Source organism: Elephas maximus, chromosome X, assembly GCF_024166365.1.
Source record: "Elephas maximus indicus isolate mEleMax1 chromosome X, mEleMax1 primary haplotype, whole genome shotgun sequence".
In the NCBI taxonomy this organism is placed as follows: domain Eukaryota; kingdom Metazoa; phylum Chordata; class Mammalia; order Proboscidea; family Elephantidae; genus Elephas; species Elephas maximus.
Window position 1 is genome coordinate 50,716,896 of NC_064846.1, and position 26,651 is coordinate 50,743,546.

General features: G+C 37.9%; 1 protein-coding gene across 3 annotated transcripts in view; it reads right to left on the bottom strand.

Annotated features, from left to right (window-relative positions):
* The window catches only part of DNAAF6 (dynein axonemal assembly factor 6), a 124,353-nt gene that overhangs the window by 88,609 nt on the left and 9,093 nt on the right, over positions 1 to 26,651 (bottom strand). For all 3 annotated transcript variants that reach the window (XM_049872004.1, XM_049872006.1, XM_049872005.1), the window contains exons 3-5: positions 24,256 to 24,328; positions 12,683 to 12,788; positions 9,768 to 9,864 (exon numbers count right to left, since the gene is read on the bottom strand). In XM_049872004.1, coding sequence (XP_049727961.1) covers positions 9,768 to 9,864; positions 12,683 to 12,788; positions 24,256 to 24,328 — 276 coding nt within the window. The remainder of the gene's footprint in view (positions 1 to 9,767; positions 9,865 to 12,682; positions 12,789 to 24,255; positions 24,329 to 26,651) is intronic.

Sequence of the window (26,651 nt, forward strand, 5' to 3'; positions counted from 1 at the left end):
AGAAGGAAGGCCAGGGTGGCTAGAACATAGTGAACAAGGAAGAAAATGTGATATCAGAAGAAACTGAAAGAGTAGGTAGAGGCCAGATCATATAGGCCCTAGTAGGTCAAGACAAAGAGTTTGGATTTTATTCTAATGCAATAGGAAGTCAGTTAAGGGTTCTGAACAAAGAAGTGTCATGATTTTGTTTTACTTTTAATATGAATCTCTCTGGCCACTGTATGGAAAAGGCTATTGGGAAGCAAGATTTCAAAGGATAGAGATGCATCAGGAGGGAATCCTAATGGTCCAGGTGAGAGATGATGGTGGATTGGCCAGGACAGTGGTTGTGATGTTAATGAAAATTAGATGGATTTAGAATATATTTTGAGGATAGCACTAATAAGACTTGCTGATGGATTGAATGTCACATAGAATGGAGAGGAATGAAGGATGATTTAGGTTTTTAGCCTGAGCAAAATGGCAATTTTGTTACCATTTACTGAGATGAGGAAGATGGATGAGAAACAGGTTTGCAGAAGACAACTAAGAGTTTGGTTTCAGACAGGCATGTTAGGTTTGAGGTGTCTATTAAACAAGTGGGAGATGCCAAGTAAGCAGTAACAAATCTGAAGCTCATGGGAGAGGTCAGGACTAGAGAGATAAATGGTATTTAAAGCCATGGGACTAGATAGAAAGAAAATAGATTTAAAAAAAGACACAGGTAATTCCTAGGGAATTCTAGGCAGACGAGGAAAAGCCAGTGATTTTGGAGCAAAGGAGATGAGGAGTGGCCAGTGATTTTGGAAGAAAACCAGTACAGAGTGGGGTTATTAAAGATAAAAAAGAAGGAAAGAGTAGTCCAACTGGATGGACTGCTGCTAAGTGGTCACACACTAATTAGTGTTTCTAAACTAGGAAGGAGAACTTCTGGCATTTTGTGGAAGACAATCCTTCATTGTTCAGGACTGATCTTTTTATTGCAGGATTTAAAGTACCCCTAGTTCTTGAGTACTAAGAGTACGAAATGCCAATAACATCCTGCAATCACTGCGACAACCGAAAATGCCTCCACCCATTTCTAAAAGTCCCTTAGGGACCTTTCTTATTGTTTGTTCATCATTACTTGGTGACACCCAGTAAGCACTCGATAAATATTACATGAATAAATGAATAAGCCTTTGTCATCAGCTGAATAGGTTTTTGTCATCAGCTGAAAGCATACTTAAATCCCTGATCCTAAAACAAAACAAAACAAACTCCTCTAACTCCCCTAAGCCCTGCCTCTTCCCAACAACCATCTCCCCTCTCTCTTCTCCTTCACTGTCAAACTGCCTCAGAGAATAATCTATATTTTCTGCCTTCTCCTCCTCACTTTCTATTCATTTCTCAGTTTTCTTCAATTTGGCATTAAATTCCACCACACCACTGAAGCTGCTCTCTTCCAAAGGTCACCAAAGACTTCTTAATTGACAAATCTTCCTTTGGCATCCTAATCCTGCTTTACCTCTTTACAGCAGTAGATACTTTTATGGTTTCCCCCCGTCTCTGAATATCCTACTCAAGCTTGTCTTCCTTTGGAGATCCCTCAAATATGGGTGCTTACCAGGGTCAATCTGTGAATCTGCTTACATGGATTCAGAAGTTCCTGCCAGCTCCCTTAAGGATGCCAGACCTTGTGATTCAGATACTTTGATGAAACCTTCTCAAAATGATATCATCAAAATACAAAATTACTGATTTTTATTACCAAGTTATATATATAAGAGACATTTACCTTTATTCCATCTCTAACTCTTAGCCTATCTCAAACTAATTCTAACTAACTCTCTCTCTCTTTTATATTGGGGGGAACTTTTATTTTCAACTCTATTAATTTTGGTATTGTTTACAATTTTAAATGTATATTACTTTTAGTCAGAAAAAAGTCTACACAATTAGATTAGCTTTTAAGGGGGTATCCATTCCCTACCACCACCATCATTGTGAGTGTGTTATGATATTCCCTATAAATGTATGCGTATTACCGAGAGAACTACTAGACATTTAATGGAAGGTTTACTATGCTGCCTGGAGCTGATAATGAGGAATCACACTACAGCTCAAATATCCTTCTCCCTGCCACACAGTCTGATATATAACTGATCGAATACAGTTAGCATAATCGGAAATACTACCAAAAAAACTAGGTATACATCCTCTAGAATTTTAAATGGAACAGAGAATCCATTCTATTATCACGCAGTCAAATCTATTTATTCATTAAAAGTAAATAAATATGACTGCTGTAACCTAAGGGAGAAATCAGGATTTGAGAATCAGACCGTTCAAGAAACAAGTGAATTCCCAGAGGACGAGCAGACACTTCGCTCTGAATGATTGATAGCCCTTTCTGAGATGTACAGAAAAAAAACAAACCAGTTGAGATTCATACCTATGATAAAATGTGACCCCTGGTTGTGTCTGCCAGATGGTGACTGACCCTATCCCATCCTTGACTCTTACCCCATTCTCAGTGAGATTTAAGAATGAGGTAAGGAGTCATAGAGAAATGAAGTTCTGATACACACTACAACATGGATGAACCTTGAAAACATTATGCTGAGTGACATAAGTCAAATATTGTATGATCCCACTTATATGAAATATCTAGAATAGGCAAGTGTATAGAGATCAAGGTTTATTAATGGTTACCAAGGGCAGGTGAGAGGGAGGAGGAAGAAAGATACAATGCTTAGGGAGCACCAAGCTTCTGTTAAGGGTAATAGAAAAATTCAGGAGTGGTTGAGGGTGATGGTTGAACAACACGGTGAATATAATTAATGTCACTGAACTATACCTGTGAAGATTGTAGAAATGCCAGATGTTTTGTTACCTATATATTTACCACAAATTTAAGAAAAAGAAAAAAGTACATAAAGTGCACAAGGGGGGAAAAAAAAGAATGGGTAAGTTTCAGGGGTGAGGTGATGATAAAAAAAAATCAGGTTTAATGGCTTGTTTTTTAGGTCACTTCAGAAAGTTTCCTTATCAATACAGATCCATCAAAGCAGGAGCATCAAAATATTATGTATCCATTCTAGCTCAACAGATCTATCAAGCTATCTGCAGGCTGCTCTTCCCCTCTCCTAGAACAAATGATGAGCCATTTGGCAATATATCAATAGTCCATTCATTTCTAGATTTGAGAGATGGTTTGCTGTTCAACACCTATGGAGGAACATAGGAATCTGACCTGCTTTCCCACTGCACCCATCCCACTTCCTGCCACAAAGAGTCTTATGGGGAATCCAGGCTGTCTTCCGACATATCTGCGATACCTGGAGTTCATTTTCCACCTTCTCCAGTTGGTACCCAAGAGGTCTAGTACCTCAATCGGTCCTGTTTTTTAGAGGTAGGCTGGTCTCCATTTCCCTCCTACCCTATTTCTGTGACAGATTCTCGACTTCCACATCATCTTTATTTGTATCTCTAAAGCCATGCCACAATCTCAACCTTACTTCACCGATCCAGCTCCTTTTGGTTTTTAATACCCAGTCTGGAACTGGATTGGGGATTTACAATGCTTCTGTTTGAACTCTGTCTCTGATTATTGGCCCCATCCCAAGGGCCACCTACTCTATCCCAAGTGAGTACCACTCCTGAAAGTTTCCTAACATTCCTCTAACACCCCCTCCCCACCACACCACTGAAAATCAGTTTCATTTCATTTCAAGTCTAATGCAAAGCCAGCACTCTGTGGTGGTATATTCTAACTCCTGAAGACAGCAAACATCATCAACTCTGAAAATAATCTCCAGTCTTGTTCTTCTTCTTGAGTTACACAGAGGTTTGTATTTCTAACAGTCGACTGGACACTTCCAACAAGATTTCCAACAGGCATTTCAAACTCAAAATAACCAAAACTTAACATATTTTTCCTATAACTTTGTTGTCTTCTTTTTGCATTCCACGCCTCTCACCCCCTTCAAACACACAAACAAAACCACCCTTTGGTTGCTTACTCTCATTCCAAAAACGGTAATTGTAAAAAATATGGAAAATTCAGATGAGCAAAAATAAAAACCATCACTAAGTCTGCCATCCAAAGATAAACCACTTTATATTCCCATAGCTTGATTAATGTCATCACCATTCACCTAGTCACCCATTCATTTTACCAGTTTCTAAGTCCTAGTGATGCTACCTCCAAAATGACTATTAAAGTCATTTTCTTCTCTCTAGCCCACCCTGGTGGCTTAGTGGTTAAGGGCTACGGCTGCTAACCAAAGGGTCGGCAGTTCGAATCCACCAGGTGCTCCCTGGAAACTCTATGGGGCAGTTCTACTCTGTCCTATAGGGTCGCTATGATTTGGAATTGATTCGACGGCACTGGGTTTGGTTTTTGGTTTTTTGGTTAGCTCCACTGCCACAGTCCAGGCTCTTACTTCTCTCTCCAGGACTAGTGCAATGTCTACCAACTGGTTCTTCTACCATCAGTCTCCCAAACTCATACATATCACTCACCATAACTACAATCAAATGCAATCTTCACACTGCCGCTAGAGTTGCTGTTCTGACATATGCATCTAGTCATTTAACTCACCTGCTTTAAAATTTTAGTAACTCTAATTCCTACAAAATAAAGTCCAAATTTCATGGTATAACATTCAAGGGCTTTCACAACTAGCTCTAAGCCACCTATTCTGTTTTATCTTCTATTACTTCACTCTAGTACATTCTGGGGCTCTAAGAACATCACAAATAGTTCTCAAAACACACCATATGATTTCACAGCACTATGCCTTTACTTATGCTATTCACTCTGCTTGGACAGCTTTTTTGCTCTTTTCAGCTGGGCAAGCTATTATCTGTCCTTCAAATATCCCAGTCAAATGCCATCTCTGTTGTGAAGTCTGCTGGGACTTTCTCTTCTTTGAGCTCAAATCATTTTGCATATACTTTCTATCAAATTCAAATAGCCTGGGTTCAAATTGCAGATCTGCCACATTCTAACTGTGTAAATTTAAGCGGTGTGTAATCTCTCTATACTTCAGCAATCTCATTTGTAAAATAATAATAATAATAGCACCTGTTTCATAGGGCTGGGGTGGGGATTACTGAGTTACTACGGATAAAGTTCTTAGAGAAATGCTTGACACATAGTAAGCACTACGTACATGTTTGTTATAATCATGATATGATATTAAGTGAAAACAATTGGGATAAAAGCTTTTATTCATAGAGTGTATATGTAGGGAACTTGCTCCACTATGGCATTCTGGTGACCTTGCACATATTCATGTAGGCAAGGCTCAGCCGCAGTCTGACCTAGCTCTTAGCAGAAGGTCCTGTAATTCTCCCGGAACATGGGAAGATAGGCAGTCTTGTGAGGAGCTGCCTCAAGGCCATTTCTTATCTGCCTCTCTACTTTGTGAAAGGCTCTCTGTCTAGTGGGAGGCTGCCACAAGGCAGTTTCTCATCCAACTCCCTGGTTGCAGTAAAGTATAGGACTTTCCACTTTGCTCCCCTTGGGTACAGATACAGGTGCAGTCTTAGAGCTGGTTCTTCGACAGAGTTGCCTACTGTGCACATTGCCTGTCACCTAGCCCCTTTGTTCAATGTAATAGGTTTTTTGTTTGTTTGTCCTGTGGGCAAAGGGACACAGGGAGCTGACACCATGCTGATCTTGCTTATGCCGTCTGTGTAAGTAATAAACTGTATCCATTTGGGCTCATTGTTTCCTTATTGGATAAATCTATGAAAGTACAGTAAGCCCACCTAACAGCTGCCACTGTACTATTTTCTTAGAGACTCCTTGATTTCTTGGCAGTAAGCTCCTTGAGAGAAGAAGAACCTTGCCTACTTTGTTCAACACTATAGATCTAGTATCTGGCACATAGTTAAGTGTTCAGAAAACACTTGTTGAATTTTTAAAAATCATTGCAAACATCAATACATATGTATTTAAGGATCTATATCAAACCCATTAGAGCAGGAGCCTTGTAGGGAGGGATGGAGAGTATAGAGAGGAAGAAAGGAAAAATAAAATGAAATAAAACAAGATAGCGGTCTCCTACACAGGAGGTTTTAAAAAACAGTATATATATATGTATGTATATGTGTGTGTGTGTGTGCTTGTGTGTGTGTGTGTGACCTAGGAAGAAGAAGTCCTTTGGCTCTCTTATTATTCTTCTGTTAATTTATATAAATATTTGAAGCCTTGTAAGCTTGACCTTAGTTTCTCAACTGTAGTTAAGGAGGGGACGCTAGATCAGCATCTATCAAATCATGTTCCCAGCAGCCCAAGTTGTTCTCTTAGGAGCTGCCTCATGGGTGGCAATACCCTTTCAATGAAGACAGTGGTACTTTTAAAGGTTTTATATATTGGGCTTTCTCATAGAATTTTTTTAAAAAAAAGGTTTTTCTGCTTAAAAACAAATTATAAACTACTGGCCTGGCTCTATCTCTAAATACACTCTATCTTAATAGTGAGATTAAGGCAAGGGTAGCTTGGCAGCTCTGCAGGAGAAAAATCCGGTGATCTGCTTCCATAAAAGATTACAGCCAAGAAAACCCTATGGGGTAGTTCTACTCTGTCACATGGAGTCACTATGAGTTGGAATCAGCTCGACAGCACTCAACAACAACAAGCTTGGCAGCTACAAAGTCAAAGGCAGAACAGCAAAGGATAATAAAGCAGGCAGAATTTGGGTAATGGGGCTTTTTTGTTTGGGGTTAGAAGGAAAGAATGGAAGGTTTGCTCATACATGTTTCTAACTCAGAATTCTGTTTCGGAACATAGCTTTGATTTTTTGTTGTTGTTGGGTGCCGTTGAGTCGATTTCAATTCATAGCAACCCTATATGACAGAGTAGAACCGCCCCACAGGGTTTTCTTGGCTGTAATCTTTACAGGAGCAGATCACCAGGTCTTTCTCCGGAGGAGCCGCTGGGTGGGTTCAAACTGTTAACCTCTCAGTTAGGAGCCAAGTGCTTAACTGTTGTGCCACCAGGGCACCTTCACTTTGATTTAGGACTCACAAATCTTGCTTTTGTATTTGGAGTCTGAGGAGGGTAGGGGAAAGGATGATTCCTTGTGCACTTTGTTTTTAAATACTATTTTATTGTGTTTTCAGTCAAAGTTTATCCCTTGTGCATATTTAAACCCCAAATCCCTCCTTGCAATTAAACAAATTGATCTCTGTACTCCTATTACCTTCCATAGCTTAAGTAGGGATTTCCTTAAAGTCTCTGGATTGGATTGTTAGATATGGACCAGGTCCAAGACCCAATATCATATTTCGCCAATTCAAAGGTTTAATTTCCCCCATATTTTAATGTTTCTGATACTGGGATGCACTACACAATTAATGTATACATTTAACATAGTAGAGTACCTAATTTTCCCCCAAAAGTTGTTATTAAATAAATGGCACATTTACAATTTGATTGTGTCTTAGATTTAAGAAAATGCCACATAATAAACAGAAATAATAAGCTTATAAATTTGAGCAAGAAATACTTGATATGGGTCAACAACCTCTTTAGCCTGAGTCTTAACAATGGGGTTAAGCAATGGCAGCAGATATCAACATTAATATGCCTTCAGGATAAAATCAAGATAAAAAGCTTTCTTTTTTTATTTTTTCAGAGCTAGTTTAATAGCACACCACTATCCATACTTATTCTTTATTCTCGTTATACTCACCCCTTACTCAATATACCACGCTATATCATGCCTGGATACATTTCCTTATCTTCTTGCCTCTGCGTGGAATGCCCTCCCTTCCCCTGTTGCTCACTGTAGAAATCCTATCCACCCAATCGGAGTTCATCCCTTTCTGCCTTATGTCACCATGTACTTGCTATATGCCTCTAAATATGTGCTTACCATGCCAAGTTGCAATGATTTGTTAGGGGTCCATCTTCTTAAATTCCTTGAGGGCAATTAACTGCTTCTTTTTTTTTTTTAGTAGTTAGGGCGGTACCTGATATGTAGTAGTAGTCACCAAGTATTTAATGAATGAACAAATGAAGAAATGGAAAGAAAGAGAAAAAGAAAAGTATGCCAAAAAAAAAAAAAAAGGCACACTACTACCTTAAATGTACAAATTAATTGTGTGGTAAAGTGCCACAGGACCAGCAAATTTTATTTCATTTCATTCAGTGGTGCCTTCATCTGGCACTTATCCAAGCCTTCTGAACTCCTAGTGTACTTAGAACTGTTAACAATAAAATGAGTTCATTTATGTCAGTTTTGTCTCCTCAATCAATTATAAATTCATTAGAGGGAGGGATTAACTCTTCTGCCGCATATACTTGTTGAGTTTTAGGTAAACTGTATATTTCTATCCTGAGGTGTGATTTAGTTTCCAAGATTCTTCATTCAGGATACCTTTATTAATAAAACTAGTAGCAATTTGCAGGAGAGAAATGGAAAGGCCCACAACAGTTTTATTTATTTAGGGTCTAGAATTTCTCTAGAGTTTAGAGCAATTTTCAACAATATCAGAAACATAAGGTTAAGAGAGAGGAATTTGATCAATTGATATTACTGATAAAACCCTGGGAGCTGATTACTTCAAGACCACTTGAAACCTTAACTCATTAGAGTTAGAAAAGTCTCCTGAGGTACTTAAGGTCACTATTCCCATTATGTTACTTGATTCAATTGACTATCTTAGATTTTGCTAATAAAAGAAATCCTGAAGTTCATGCAAAAGAAAGATTCCATTACTATTTGCTTAAGGAAAATATATTAAATATCTCCTATGAACACCTTGAAGTCACTGGGAGGTACAAATGGTTAACTTGCTCGATTGTTAACCTAAAGGTTGGAGGTTCCAGTTGACCCAGAGATGCCTCAGAAGAAAGACCTGACAATCTACTTCTGAAAAATCAGCCACTGAAAACCCCATAGAGCACAGTTCTACTCTGACACATATGGGGTCGCCATGAGTTGGAACTGATGGCAAGTGGTGGTTTTATAAATACTTTACTACTCTATAATGTAGAGTATTGTAAGAGGGGGGACAATGGTGGAAGTATAGCCCCTGATCTCAAAAAAGGAATTTCCAATACCAGAAGTACTTGCGTATGCTGCCAAAATGAGTCTCATTCCACTGTCTAGGCTAAGTAACCCCAGACTTTCCCACAAGATCACTATGAGGATCAAACGAGAAAAAGTAAGGTAGTATAATTGACATTATAGGTATTGCTACGATTATCATATGAAACACTGTCTTGGCAAGGATACTGTCCAACATTCTGTAGTGTCATTCAGATAAAGGAGTCAAGTAACTTTTTAGATGTCTTCTTCGTATTTTAAATCACAAATTCAGGGCCAAAAATTAAGAAGAAAATCCCTTTTTAAGTCCCCCAATGCAAGTTGAGCCATTAAAAGAGATACAGAAATAAGACAGGTTCAGGAAAGAAAATATTTCATTCTGATTGCCTGTCAACTCATCAGTTAAAAACCAATCGTATGGCATGTACGGGACTAGGATGAAAAAGATTCAGTCCGAGTGGATTGGGCAGTTTTAATAGGACTAGAAATCCTGTATTGTGTCATATAATTCTATTGTGTTTATTTGTAAATCTCATCCACACATGTAAACTTAGTTTATCACATGTCTGTAAATGTTTACCAATTTTAAATGGTCTTGCTCATTACTCCCCTAGTACCTGAAATATAGCAATCATTATTTTTAAAGAGTCTACAGCCTTGCCTACAGCATTATGTACACAACATTCATTCAATTTAGCTATAATGGTCTCACAGAAAATGCAGGGGAGGAGACAGGCTTACCACAAGATCCTCACAACATGCTGTAGAAGAATCCTTTCTGGTCAATCCTAGGAAAATATCCTCAGTTCCCACCTGCTGTTTGAATATAATCTCATATCTGAAGAAAAGTCAATAATAATAGAGATTGAAATGGAAGAGCAATTTTCTGTCACAGAAAAGACTAGAACTTATGAGGACATGCTATTATTGCTATTACAAAAAAACAAAAGTACTACATAAAGCGTTTGTTGTTTTCAGGTACATAGCAAAACATAAAAGAAGTCTAGAAATTTGGTAAAAAAAAATACCAAACACTTGAAAAGTAGGGTTTTATTTATTTCATATATACTAGTTGCCTCAAATAAAGCTTAGCTGTTTTAGAACTATACAAATAAACTGGATCAAGGGAAATTCTAATAAAGATTAAAAGTAGAAGTAAAAAGAAAGGTCCTTTCCTGGAAAACGATGGCTCAGAAAAATACTGGACTCATAGTCCAGAGTTTGATGGATAGAAACCCTCCTCTGCTAAATTTAAGCCACAGAGCAGAGTCAGGAAATTGAGTTTTACTAGTGTTTCTGTCATTAACTGTGCGACCGTGGGCAAATCACAAACTCATAGGGTCTCAGCTTCCATATTTATACAATTTATGAGGGAAGAGGCGTTTGAACTAAATGATCTCTATGGTCTTTTCCTCCTCTAAAATTCTACAGTAGAAGACTGGTAATGCAGCCAGCACAGCTACACTACAGAATTTAGACTCTAGTCCTATAGAATTCTTAGTTCAATGAAAAAATTTTCTGGTATTTTAGTACATACATATCAATTCACAAATCTTTTCTTCCTCCCAAATTTGGGCCCTTAGGGATACAATAGTTTTTAGAAGCACCCAGCCATAACTTACCCTTATCTCTTCAGATGGAATGAAATAAGCAAAAATTGTTTTTTCCCTTTGATTGTACCCTAATGAACAAATGGTAAATCTCTGGGCAGGAAGACTAAAGGACTAGATTGAACTTCTGACCATTTGCAAATAGGAATGCCCAAGAACAACAAAAGGGATTTCTCTGAGTTTGAACAGGACTAACAATAAGTAGCTATTTGAAATGGAGCACTTTTCTCTTAATAGGCTATAACATCTACCAAATATTTGCAAAGGTGAAGCCAGGTTAAAACAGAACAGAAAGGTATTGATCCATATGCCGGTGATTCCCAAATGGATCCTGCTCTTATCCTGAGCTCCAGACTCAATTTTCCAACTGCCTTGTATATTGGTTTGCCTGGATGCCACAAAGGCATCTCAGATGCACATATCCAAAATCAAACTCACTGCTTCTCTTCCACGTATTCCCTATTACAGTTAATACCATTGATATTCATCCAGTCACCCAAACTAGTAACCATAGCATTATCTTTAACGCTTTCTTCTCATCCATTATGTCTACTCACATACCAAATCTTCCTTCAAAAATGTCTCAAATTAAAAAAAAAAAAACCTCCCAAATAAAGACCCTCATACTCCCCTCTAAGGTCATCTCCTTAAAGATCCTTATTATTTTTCGTTTGGCCACTTGTGATTCTTCTTTTGTGAGCTGCCTATTCATATCCTTCACCCATTTTCCTATTAGGCTTTGGGATATTTTGAAATGTATTTGCATGAGGTAGAAAATAAAGATTAAAAAAATATTATACAGCAATTTTCTCCACATCTTGATTGGCATTATTATTCACTTAACACTTTCATGGATGCTCTATCTATAGAACATCAAATATCAGGATGAAAAGTGAAAATTTATGCAAATTTGGAGCTTGCCACATACAGATGTTTGGCATTCATTAGACAACATGACAAATGAGTGGCTTAAATCTTACCTTTCATATGGCTGTGTGGGCATTACATAAACATAAAAAAAAACTCTTCTATATTCTTAGGATGCAGACAGAAATGCTGTTTTAAAAATCTCCTTTTGTTTTTTATTTTTATGAGGTTTACATTTTTTGACATTATTTATTCTAAAGCTGAATGCTTTTTTTTCTAGTTAATTATCTGCAGTCTCCCCCTGCTTCTGTTTTCAGAACTGACATAGAAGATAGAAGAATAGGTGTTTTCTTAAAGGACGTGGCACAGTTTTGTAGTCAGAATTAGAAAAGTTGTCAGATCACTTGTCATAGAAATCTTCAAGAATGTATAAAGCACATTATAATTTAGTAATTATTACCTTTGTTTACAAGTTATTCTAAATATTCATTCCAGGTTATTTTTAAGCTTAGTCTCTTTAAGCATTAATTTCAACTATGTATGTAAACACACTTTAAGTTCCTTAAAAGTATAAGCTTTTTTTTTTTTTTTAATCAGAGTGAAAGCTTTTTAGGATCATTATTCTAAATTTCATGTTTATAATTTGATGATATTGAAAAAGGTACAATGCAAGGTAAAATATACTAAATACTAACTACACTTCTTTTTTTTATATACTTCTAAAAATATCTAATAAATAAGTACAGGTAAATTGATAATTAGAGGGAGAGCATAGCCTTTTATAGAAATTGTGGAGCATTGAATAATTAAAAGTAGGTCTTTGATACATTAACATGGTTTGTAATTTAGTTTGTATGAATGCTTGTAATTTAAGGGGCTGGGCTTCTCCCACTGTTAGTTCTACATTGCACAATTGGCATTAAATGTAAATTTATAGTGGAAATGACTCTATTTTTCATTCTTTTGTTAGATAGTAACTGAAAGGAAGGTTTTATGTTTTATTATTTGTTTCTCTATAAAGGAAAAAATCATCAATTACACATGTCTTCTGTGTGTCACTACAGTTTTATCTTTTCTGTGGTGTAAGTTACTTTATGAATCTTGTCAAAAAATAGAATGGTATCAGAGGACATATCTAACTTAAACTCTTAAACACATTCCAGGCTTCATTTGACTTACTCGGGTATCTCTCTAACATCCCACATATCATCATGCTCTGCTCCTTCCGGAACCTCTTCTGAATTCCAAATGTCCTCGCTAATTTCAACACTGGTTTGAGGAATGACTGTAAAGAAACGGAAGATAAAACTGAAACTGTTGCCCATTTCTCCCCTCTAAATTGCTCCCTTACGGGGGGGGGGGGTTAAAATTGCTCGCATTCTTCTTCACACTCAGTTTGGGACAATTCAAATAAAACATTTTCTATTTGTAATCACTAGCTTGTTTTTTCCGAACCTAACCTAAATTAGTAACAACTGACTTTAATTTTTTTGTCAGTACAAAACTAATACATATTAATTGTAGAATATTTAGACAAGACATAAGAGCAAAAAGAAGAAAATTTAAAAATCTATACTCCAACTCACAGAGATAATCACTGTTAGCATTCTGGCATATAGCTTTCTAGTCTTTTTCTCTATACATATATAAGCAAAGAAATTGTGATGATTAACTTTATGTGTCAACTTGACTAGACTATGATTCTCAGTGGTTTGGCAGACGCTATGCAATCACCTTCTATTTTGTGATATGATATGAGTAGCCAAGCAGTTGAAAGGGGAGTTTCCTTTTGGGTATGGACTGCCTCCAGTATATAAGTGGATGTTTTGGCAAAGCTCTCTCTTTCTGGACCTTGCACACTTCTTGTCACCTAACCTCTGGTCCTTGGGACATTCACCTGCAGAAGTCTTCAGCCTGCCGCCTCACGTGCAAATTTTGGATTCGCCAACCCCCAGCAACCCTGTGAACCAGCAGAGGCCTCTGGCCTGCTGACCCACAAATTTTTGAGTTCATTAGCCACTGCAACCACATGAACCAGCAGAGGTCTTCAGCCTGTTACCTGATGCACAGATTTGGAACTTGCCAAATGGCACAATTGCATGAGCCATTTCCTCACAATTGTGTGAGCCATTTCCTTGAAGTAAATTTCCCTCTCTATATATATTTATATATGCTTCACTGGTTTTGCCCCTCCATAGAACCCAGACTAAGACAGAAATATTCCCATTTTATATAAAACTACATATCAGAGGTGAAGCCAAGATGGCAGGATAGACGGACGCTTCAGGCAAGCCCTCTTTACAACAAAGACCCAAAAAAACAAGTGAAACGAGTATATTTGTGACAAGCTGGGAGCCCTGAGCATCAAAGGCAAGCTTAGACAATGAACTGAGGGGCAAGGGAAGGAAGAGACCATTCAGAAGCAGAGAGGAGTTGCTGGACTTGAATCGTGGGGGGCCCTCAGGCACCATTCCCAGAGCAGCAGTGGCAACGGGCTGGTCCTAGTGTTTGGCCACAGTTTCCTCAGGGAGAAGCAGCCAGCCACACACCCCACTCACACCTCCGGAACCTGAGGAGAAGGGCGCTCTCAGCAAAAGCTAAGTACTTGTGTATATTTTACAGCGCCCCCACCCACCCCCAAGCCAGCTTCAGTGGCTGAATCCCTAGGCCTGAGATAGACCCTGGTGAGCACCTGGAGCCATCCTCCCGGCCTTGGGGAAGGAAAAAATTTGCAACTGGGGGAAAAAGATAATTTGCTAGCTCCATTAACCAGGGGAGCCCAGGACAGAAGTGGCTCCTATCCAGACATAAAGTGTCCATGGACGTTGAGCACCTTTCCCTTCTGCATGGACCTGTGTGGGCTTATTTCAGGAGAATAGGCCCTTGTTGGCAAACTCCAACTATTTCACCTGTGCAATGGAGAGGTGGGTGTTTGACATTTGAGGTTGCTTTGCCTATTAAACAAGGTCCTCACCTACTCACATCAGGGACCTAAGGACTGGTAGCTCCACTCAGGTCACCCAGCCACCTGCAACAGTGGTCCAAAGATAACTGGTACCTCCCAGTCCTTACAACCAAAAACTGTGGGTGCCCATGGTCCCTCTGCTGAACCCACCCACCAACACGCTCTAGGAAACAGAGACGCGTTTTCCTCAGAGACACTCAGGGATTGGTTCTCAGCCCCCTGCCTTGTTCAGAGTGTGACCCTCTGCTGCAATCAGATACTGGTATATACACCAATCACTCCTGCCCCTCTAAAACTGTAGGACAGAGCCTGTACCACACACTTGATGATCAGCTACCTGGAAACCTGTGAATTCATACAAGAAAACTGAATGGACTCCTAGACTAATATACCTGATAACAGCTCTAGCCAGCTGGGGACAGGACACCACAGCTCCAAAGGCGAAATAAGCTAGCTCACTCAAGCAACCCATAGGGGTATACCAAAACAAAACAAAGCAAGCAGCTACGACACAGTAAGCAAGCATAAACTAATACAATAACTTATAGATGGCTCAGAGACAACAGTCAATATCAAGTCACATAAAGAAACAGACCATGATCACCTCAACAGGCTCTCAAAACAAAGAATCCAGGGATCTTCTAGATGAAAGTGCATTCTTGGAATTACCAGAGGCAGAATACAGAAGATTAATATACAGAACCCTTCAAGACATCAGGAAGAAAATGAGTCAATACACAGAACAAGCCAAGGAACACAGAGATAAAGCAACTGAAGAAATTAGATTATTCAGGAACATAATGAAAAGTTTAATAAGCTGAAAAAATCCATAGACAGAGAGCAATCAGAAATTCAGAAGATTAACAATAAAATTACAGAAGTAGACAACTCAATAGAAAGTCAGAGGAGGAGAATTGAGTAAGTAGAAGCTAGAATTTCTGAACTCGAAGATAAATCACTTGGCACTAATATATTTGAAGAAAAATCAGATAAAAGAATTAAAAAAAAAATGAAGAAACCTTAGGAATCATGTGGGACTCTATCAAGAGAAATAACCTACGAGTGACTGGAGTACCAGAACAGGGAGGGATAACAGAAAATACAGAGAAAATTGTTGAAGATTTGTTGGCAGAAAACTTCCCTGATATTGTGAAAGATGAGACGATATCTATCCAAGATGCTCATCGAACTCCACATAAGGTAGATGTTAAAAGAAAGTCACCAAGACATATTATAATCAAACTTGCCAAAACCAAAGATAAAAGAGAGAATTATAAGAGCAGCGAGGGATAAACGAAAAGTCAGCTACAAAAAAGAGCCAATAAGAATAAGCTCAGACCACTCGGCAGAAACCATGCAGGCAAGAAGGCTATGGGATGACATATTTAAAAAATTAAAGGCAAAAAACTGCCTGCCAAGAATCATATATCCAGCAAAACTGTCTCTTAAATATGAAGATGAAATTAAGACATTTCCAGATAAACACAAGTTAAGGGAATTCGTAAAAACCAGACCAAAACTACAAGAAATATTAAAGGGAGATCTTTGGTTAGAAAATCAATAATATCAGGTATCAACCCAAGTCTAGAACACTAGGCAGAGTAACCAGAACTCAACCCAGACAGGGAAATCCAAAAACACAAAGCAAGAAAAAAAAAAAAGCTCAAAACAGGGTAACAGCGATGTTATTATATAAAAGAAGACGACATTAAAATAACAAAAAGGGACTAAGAAATGTAATCATACGCATTCCATAGGGAGAGGAAGATACGGTGATACAAAGAAATAAAACTTTTAAATTCAGAAATATAGGAGTAAATAATAAGGTAACCACAAAGGAGATAAACTATCCTACAGAGAGAAAAAGAAGGAGTGGGGGTGGGGGGGGAGAAAAAACAAACAAAAAAAAATCCAACACCGCCCAGTCACCGCCGCGCCCGCTCATCCCCGGTTCCGCGGCCGTGGGGCCCGAGGGTCCGAGGCCGGCGGGAGGCGTGGGCCCCATCTTTTTTGCTCATCAAAATAAAATACAACGGAAAAATACAGACTCAGCAGAAAAAAAATCAACAACAACAAATATGAGGAAAGGACAATGTATAAAGAAAATCTACTCAGCACATAAAATCAAGTGGGAAAAAGAAACTGTCAACAACACACACACAAAAAAGACATCAAAATGATAGCACTAAATTCATACCTATCCATAATTACCCTGAATGTAAATGGACTAAATGCACCAATAAAAAGGCAGAAAGTGCAGAATGGATTCAAAAACAAGATCCGTCTATATGCTGCCTACAAGAGACACACCTTAGACTTAGAGACACAAACAAACTAAAACTCAAAGGATGGAAAAAAATATATCAAGCAAACAACAATCAAAAAAGAGCAGGAGTGGCAATATTAATTTCTGACAAAATAGACTTTAAAGTTAAATCCAACAGAAAGGATAAGGAAGGACATTATATATTAATTAAAGGGACAATACACCAAGAAGATATAACCATATTAAATATTTATGCACCCAATGACAGGGCTGCAAGATACATAAAACAAACTCTATCAGCATTGGAAAGTGAGATAGACAGCTCCACAATAATAGTAGGAGACTTCAACACACCACTTTCGGTGAAGGACAGGACATCCAGAAAGAAGCTCAATAAAGACACGGAAGATCTAAATGCCACAATCAACGAACTTGACCTCGTAGACATATACAGAACATTCCACCCAACAGCAACCAAGTATACTTTCTTTTCTAGTGCACATGGAACATTCTCTAGAATAGACCACATATTAGGTCATAAAGCAAGCCTTAGCAGAATCCAAAACATTGAAATATTACAAAGCATCTTCTCTGACCATAAGGCCATAAAAGTGGAAATCAATAATAGGAAAAGCAGGGAAAAGAAATCAAACACTTGGAAACTGAACATTACCCTGCTCAAAAAAGACTGGATTATAAAAGACATTAAGGACGGAATAAAGAAATTCAGAGAATCCAATGAGAATGAAAACACTTCCTATCAGAACCTTTGGGACACAGCAAAAGCGGTGCTCAGAGGCCAATTTATATCAGTAAATGCATACATCCAAAAAGAAGAAAGGGCCAAAATCAAAGAACTATCCCTACAACTTGAACAAATAGAAAGAGAGCAACAAAAGAAACCCACAGGCACCAGAAGAAAACAAATAATAAAAATCAGAGCTGAACTAAATGAAATAGAAAACAGAAAAACAACTGAAAGAGTTAACAAGCCCAAAAGCTGGTTTTTTGAAAAAATCAACAAAATTGATAAACCATTGGCCAAACTGACAAAAGAAAGACAGGAGACGAAGCAAATAACCCAAATAAGAAAGGAGATGGGCAATATTACAACAGACCCAACTGAAATTAAAAGAATCATATCAGATTATTATGAAAAACTATACTTAAACAAATTTGAAAACCTAGAAGAATGAATTCCTAGAAACACACAACCTACCTAAACTAACACAAACAGAGGTAGAACAACTAAATAGACCCATAACAAAAGAAGAGATTGAAAAGGTAATCAAAAAACTCCCAAGAAAAAAAAAGCCCTGGTCTGGATGGCTTCACTGCAGAGTTCTACCAAACTTTCAGAGAAGAGTTAACACCACTACTACTAAAGGTATTTCAGAGCATACAAAAGGATGGAATACTCCCAAACTCATTCTATGAAGCCACCATATCCCTGATACCAAAACCAGGTAAAGATAATTATAGACCTATATCCCTCATGAATGTAGATGCAAAAATCATCAACAAAATTCTAGCCAATAGAATTCAAAAGCATATCAAAAAAATAATTCACCATGACCAAGTGGGATTCATACCAGGTATGTAGGGATGGTTCAACATTAGAAAAACAATTAATGTAATCCACCACATAAATAAAACAAAAGACAAGAATCACATGATTTTATCAATTGATGCAGAAAAGGCATTTGACAAAGTTCAACACTCATTCATGATAAAAACTCTCAGCAAAATAGGAATAGAAGGAAAATCTCTCAGCATAATAAAGGGCATTTATACAAAGCCAACAGCCATCATCACCCTAAATGGAGAGAGCCTGAAAACATTCCCATTGAGATCGGGAACCAGACAAGGATGCCCTTTATCACCACTCTTATTCAACATTGTGCTGGAAGTCCTAGCCAGAGCAATTAGGCTAGATAAAGAAATAAAGGGCATCCAGATTGGCAAGGAAGAAGTCAAAGTATCTCTATTTGCAGATGATGTGATCTTATACACAGAAAACCCTAAGGAATCCTCCAGAAAACTACTGAAACTAATAGGAGAGTTCAGCAGAGTATCGGGATACAAGATAAACATACAAAAATCAGTTGGATTCCTCTACATCAACAAAAACAACATCAAAGAGGAAATCACCAAGTCAATGTCATTTACAGTAGCCCCCAAGAAGATTAAATACTTAGGAATAAATCTTAGCAGAGATGTAAAAGACTTATACAAAGAAAACTACAGTACGCTTCGGCAAGAAACCAAAAGAGACTTACATAAGTGGAAGAACATACCTTGCTCAGGGATGGGAAGACTTAACATAATAAAAATGTGTATTCTACCGAAAGCGATCTATACATTTAATGCCATTCCAATCCAAATCCCAAAGACATTCTTTAATAAAATGGAGAAAGAAATCACCAACTTCATATGGAAGGGAAAGTGGCCCCGGGTAAATAAGGCATTACTGAAAAAGAAGAACAAAGTGGGAGGCCTTACTTTACCTGATTTTAGAACCTATTATACCACCACAGTAGTCAAAACAGCCTGTACTGGTACAACAACAGATACATGGACCAATGGAACAGAATTGAGAATCCAGACATAAATCCATCTACATATGAGCAGTTGATATTTGACAAAGGCCCCAAAACAGTTAAATGGGGAAAAGACAGTCTTTTTGACAAATGGTGCTGGCATAGCTCAATATCCACCTGCAAAAAAATGAAACAAGACCCATACCTCACTCCATGCACAAAAACTAACTCAAAAATGGATCAAAGAGCTAAATATAAAATCTAAAACGATAAAGATCATGGAATAAAAAATAGGGACAACATTAGGAGCCCTAATACATGGCATAAACAGTATAGAAAACATTATAAAGAACATAGAAGAAAAACTAGAGAACTGGGAGCTCCTAAAAATCAAACACCTATGCTCATCCAAAGACTTCACCAAAAGAGTAAAAAGACTACCTACAGACTGGGAAAAAGTTTTTAGCTATGACATTTCTGATCAGTGCCTGATCTCTAAAATCTATATGATACTGCAAAAACTCAACTGCAAAAGGACAAATAACCCAATTAAAAAATGGGCAAAAGATATGAATAGACACTTCACTAAAGAAGACATTGAGGTAGCTAACAGATATATGAGGAACTGTTCACGATCATTAGCCATTAGAGAAATGCAGATCGAAAGTACAATGAGATTTCATCTCACTCCAAAAAGGCTGGCATTAATCCAAAAAACACAAAATAAATGTTGGAGAGGCTGTGGAGAGATTGGAACACTTCTACACTGCTGGTGGGAATGTAAACTGGTACAACTACTTTGGAAATCGATTTGGCGCTTCCTTAAAAAGCTAGAAATAGAACTACCATACGATCCAGCAATCCCACTCCTTGGAATATATCCTAGAGAAATAAGAGCCTTTACACAAGCAGATATATGCACACCCATGTTTATTGCAGCACTGTTTACAATAGCAAAAAGATGGAAGCACCCAAGATGCCCATCATCGGAATAATGGATAAATAAATTATGGTATATTCACACAATGGAATACTACGCATCGATAAAGAACAGTGAGGAATCTGTGAAACATTTCATAACATGGAGGAACCTGGAAGGCATTATGCTGAGTGAAATTAGTCAGTTGCAAAAGGACAAATATTGTATAAGACCACTATTATAAGAACTTGAGAAATAGTTTAAACTGAGAAGAAAACATTCTTTTGTGGTTATGGGAGGTGGGAGGGAGGGAGGGTGGGAGAGGGGCATCCACTAATTAGATGGTAGATAAGAACTACTTTAGGTGAAGGGAAAGATAGCACACAATACAAGGGTGGTCAGCACAACTGGACTAAACCAAAAGCAAAGAAGTTTCCTGAATAAACTGACTGCTTCGAAGGCCAGTGTAGCAGGGGCAGGGGTCTGGGGACCATGGTTTCAGGGGACATCTAAGCCAATTGGCATAATAAAATCTATTAAGAAAACATTCTGCATCCCATTTTGAAGAGTGGCATCTGGGGTCTTAAACGCTAGCAAGCAGCCATCTAAGATGCATCAATTGGTCTCAACCCACCTGGATCAAAGGAGAATGAAGAACACCAAGGACACAAGGTAATTACGAGCCCAAGAGACAAAAAGGGCCACATGAACCAGAGACTACATCATCCTGAGACCAGAAGAACTAGATAGTGCCAGGCTACAACCGATGACTGCCCTGACAGGGAACACAACAGAAAACCCCTGAAGGAGCAGGAGAGCAGTGGGATGCAGACCACAAATTCTCATAAAAAGGCCAGACTTAATGGTCTGACTGAGACTGGAAGGACCCGGTGGGTGATGGCCCTGCAACTTTTTGCTGGCCCAGGACAGGAACCATTCCCAAAGCCAACTCCTCAGACATGGATTGGACTGGACAATGGGTTGGAGAGGGATGGTGATGAGGAGTAAGCTTCTTGGATCAGGTGGACACTTGAGACTATGTTGGCATCTCCTGCCTGGAGGGGAGATGAGAGGGTGGAGGGGGTTAGAAGCTGGCAAAATTGACACGAAAAGAGAGAGTGGAGGGAGAGAGCAGGCTGTCTCATTAGGGGGAGTAATTGGGAGTGTGTAGCAAGGTATATATGGGTTTTTGTGTGAGAGACTGACTTGATTTGTAAACTTTCACTTAAAGCACGATAAAAATTCTTAAAAAAAAAAAGCCTGTGAGTGGCAATCTTGTATACTCCATTGATCTCAACCCTTCGGGAGCAAGGAAGAATGAAGAAAACTAAAGATACAAGAGACAGATTAGTCCAAGGGACTAATGGACCACATCTACCATGGCCTCCACCACACTGAGTCCAGTAAAACTAGATGGTTCCTGGCTACCACCACTGACTGCTCTGACAAGGATCAAAATAGTGGGTCCTGGACAGAACTGGAGAAAAATGTGGAACAAAATTCCAACTCAAAAAGAAAGACCAGACTTGCTGGCCTGACAGAGACTGGAGGAATCCTGAGAGTATGACCCCTGGATAATACCCTTTCAGCTCTATAATGAAGTCACTCCTGAGGTTCACCCTTCAGCCAAAGATTGAACAGGCCCATAAAACAAAATGAGACTAAAGGAGCACACCAGTCCAGGGACAGGGACTAGGAGGCAGGAGGGAACAGGAAAGCTGGTAAAAGGGGAACCCACGGTTGAGAAGGGAGAGTGTTGACATGTCGGGGGTTGTTAACCAGTGTCATAGAACAATGTGTGTACTGACTGTTTTAAAAAAAAAAAAACTACATATCGAACATACAATAATCTGATTTAGGTAGAAATGTATTATTTTGCTTTTTGTGTATGTTTTTTTTTAAACAGACTTTCTTTTTTAGAGCAGTATTAAGTTCCCCCCCCACAAAAAAAACCTGTGTAGAAAGTACAGTAAATAAAAAAATTTTTTGCAGAGTTCGTATTTATTCCCTACCACTACACATTGTTTTTTATTAACATCTTGCATTCCTGTAATATATTTGTTATAATTTATGAACCAATATTGACACATTATTAACTAAAGTCTATAGTTCACATTAGGCTTCACTCTGTGTGTGTGCGGTCCTAAGAGTTTTGACAAATGCTTAATGTCATGTGCCCACCATTACAACATCATACAGAATAGCTTCACTGCCCTAAAAATGCCCTGTGCCCTATTCATTCCTCTCCTCTCTTCTTAAACCCCTGGAAACCACTGATCTTTTTACTGTCTGTATAATTTTGCTTTTTCCAGAAAGTCATATAGTTGGTATCATAACAGTATGTAGCTTTTCCGGACTGGCTACTTTCATTTAGCAGTACTGCATTGTGTACTATATAAAAATCCTTAGAGGCCTTCTCCATGAAAACATGATACAATTCTTAAAAATATTAAAGAAACTGAAAACAGTGGCAACAATGATCTTTTTTTTTTAACTCAGTGTTTTCCTCATGTAGACATGAACTTTCAAGAAAATCTCTTTGTCCTTCATGCAGAACTGAGCATGTGCCTGAGTGTCTACATGTCATCTTTCAATGTTTCAAGTAGACAGGCTGTAGTAGTCATACAAAAGCCCGGTTTACGTCTGTTCCAACTATTGAGGCAGTAAATTGAGACCCATATCAGGTGCAGAACATTACTTTAGGTCCTTTTAAGCATTCCCAGAAATGCATCTGATTGTTAGTTTTTTAATTCTGCTCATACTTTTGAAATTGTCTGCTTCTATCTAGCATGTTTTTTTTTTTTTAATCTAGCATGGGCTTTGTAAAGTCTAACTGTAGATTTATATATAATTTTTTGCATATGACTCATTGCCCTCCAAATTCAGAGATTATTTGACCCACATTTTCAGGAATATAGGTAGCACAGAAATAATCCAAATTTGAACTAGTTCTCCATGGAGTGAATATCATTCGAATAAGGCAAACAGACTCTTGATTATAGCAACAGGAGATTTAAAATCATCCCTAGACCTCATTTTAGCCATTACATTAAACATTTTTTCCAGATAAAGTATTTTACAATTAGCTAAATTAATTAATGAATTTCACTTCCTCCCTCTGCTCATCCTCCCGTAACTGTGATAATAACCAATAGAACTAGAGCCTTTTATTTTTTAAAGACGTGTGAAATGCTCAACTCTGTGAAAAAGTATAGACCAAAATGCTAGAAAAACACTCAAATTATTTATTCTAGTGTATTGGACCTGTGCTTTTATATGTAACCCCATGGCCATTAATTCATAAGCATTTCAATGTAAGATAAAATTGTGGTTATTTATTTTATTGTCTTTTTTAAAACACTATTAGCTACATGAGGGCAGAAACCCTTTCTAATTTGATCTCGATTGTAGTCTGAGACAATCATACTGCCTGGTATATAACAGGCACTCAATAAATATTGAAAAATGAATGAATTCTGTGAAGTTGTCAGAATCTAGGAGGGTAGAAGGTGAATAATTTAAGGATCTTGGTAACTAGACCCTAAATAATAAAAAGTTGTCTAACCACACGCTACTTTCTTGGTTTTCTATCTCAAGAATATATGCCAAAGAATGTGGATGACTCAAAGCAAATTTATTTCTATTACTAGAAAAACAACTTACCTGCAACAGTAGGGTAACAACGGCATCTTTATATATAAATGGCTATTCATCATTTTCACAATTATTTTAGATCCTCTTTAATAAATGCTAGTGTGTACTGGAGTCTCTGGGTGGTGCAAAGGTTAATGTGCTTGGCTGCTAACCTAAAGGTTGGAGGTTCTAATTCACCCTGAGGTGCCTTGGAAGAAAAACCTGGTGATCTACTTCTGAAAAAATCAGCCATCAAAAGCCCTATTGAGCACAGTTCTACTCTAACACGCATGGGTTGTCATGAGTTGCCATGAGTTAGTCGACAAGACAGCAACTTTTTTTTTTAATGTTGGTTAGTATTACTCCCCTGTAATTTTTCTACAAAGAAAAAGATTATATTAATATATACTGCTTTATTAAATAGCTTACTTTTGACCTCTTCTGATTTTGGTGGTCCAATATTCCCAGGACCCATGGCTCCAATAGTGGATGAACAATTTGACTGGAGTAGAAGAAAAAAAAGTCCAACATTCTGTAATTACTACTTGTATAACATAAATGACTAGTAATAATTTACATTTTTTAATAATTTAAATTTAATAAGCTTTCCATCTAAAATATTCATGTAGAGTTTTCTGGTTCAATTACTCATCATTACTATACAAAAGACAGATGCCAAGTGTTATTTTGAATGTGTTTTCCTTGTCCTTTCAAAAAGTGTTCTGTTCAATAGACCATAGGGTCACTATGTGTCGGAATCGACTAGACGGCAGTGGGTTTGGTTTTTGGTTTTTTTAGGGTAGATTTGATCTTCCATCAGGCTAGATCCACCAGTTCCACCTCAGTGAATTATGTATCCTCGAGGATAAAGGAAGGAGCCCAGGCAGTGCAGTGGTTAAGCGCTCGGCTGCTAACCAAAAGGTTGGCAGTTCAAACCCACCAGCCGCTCTGTGGGAGAAAGATGTGGCAATCCGTTCCCAGAAAGATTACAGCCCTGGAAACCCTATGGGGCAGTTCTACTCTGTCCTATAGGGTCACCATGAGTCGGAATCGACTCGATGGCAATGGGGTAATGAAGGACAGGGATAAGAATATGAGCCACTTTCATCTCTATGAAGGTTAGAATTGTTAGTATAAGATCATTGATATCCATGGGATATTAGTAGTGTCTGGTCTTAGTTAGGTAGAGGTTAGATGTATGGGAAAATTTTATAGAAATAAAACTTAACCACTAAATGAAGTCTAAGTATTTAGACTCCAAATGACCCATTCAAATGCCCCAATAACTGCTTTTACTTCTGTCCACTGTGGGTATGAAATAGGTCCCCGTCCCACCATCTCTTGACACTGAATTAGTAGATTTGAACAGTAACCCCAACTTCAGTCTTCATACAATGCAAATTTATTTTGCCATCTTCTGCCCAAGCATGAACATCCCACAGGACTGCCTCTGACTCACAGTATAAGAACAGTCTTTGTCTTTTCAACTAAGTACAACACGTGTTACACCATCAGTATAGCAGAAAACCACCTCATTTGATGTTTCAAGAAAATTTTAATTTTTTACTAGTTTTTCTTGTGATGTCAGACTCTGCAGCTCCAATTCATTCCACTGCTGGCAGTCAAAAAATTCTTTCCTCCTTGGATCCTGGCAAACTAGTGCCTCTAGCTTTCCCTTTCTCAGGCCCCTACCCTCAAGTCCCAAGGCTTCAAATGTACAAAAGTTATAATGCCCTATTTGGACAAAGGGAATAGTGTCTGTCCTTGAAAGCTGGTGGAAAAGCTCACCTGGGTCTTTATTATGCTAAACTATTCCAACAGCTATAAATCAGAAATTAATCTATAACATCTCAACAGTGTCTGAGACAGTAACTATTCTTTTCCAAAAAGGTGCTTCAAAAGTGCTATGTCTGCAGCTAAGGCATTTTTATGTGGAAATCCCAAGGCAGTATTCTGGACATTTTTTTTTTAAATCACTAAGGTCATATATACTTGTAGTACTTTTCTTAAATTACCAATCACCAGAATGCCAATAATCAATCAGGGTAAAGCATTTTCTTGGAACATGAGGACCTCCTATTTTGTCAAGTGCCTCATGTCACAGAGAATTAAAAATAGTAGAAATAAGATCTTGAACATTCCTGAAAAAAATTGGTATGTTCTCCATGAACAATGATGATTGGATCCATATATCAGAACAGAGGGGAATTCCAATGTATTAACTTAACAAAAATAAATGATTAAAAATGAAAATTTCACGTGAAAAGATAGAACAAGACAATAAAAACCATCTGGCAATTATTTTCTATAAGAATATCATTTGAGCCTTTACCATGAATTCATATCCAATTATCTGAGCAATTTATTATCGCAATTCCTGCCACTTTACAACATGGAAGAGAGAACATCTTTGTTACAATGTCTGCGAAGAGTGGTGAACCTTATTTCCCAGAGGCCTTAAGATCCTCTCATAAGTTTAAAAAACAACAGGCATGCTCTTTTCCAACTCATGGTGGGGATAGTGTAAATGAACCGATGTGTATGCAGCACTTCTCTTGCTGTTTTCAGAGACTGTATTCTCAAAAACACATTACTCTTGTAATCATTCCACAGCTCCTGAGATTAATACATGTTGAAAAATGAAAAGCAGTTTCTCTCCTGGAAAATTTAATAGTTCATTAGAAACATTAATTATTCTCCCACTGTTCTGATACTCTAATTCTATACCCTCTAATGATAACTGTACTGCAGTATCTGAATGACCAATTTTCTCAAAATTGCTTATAACCCAGATATACAGAATCATACATTATTATAGTAATTTT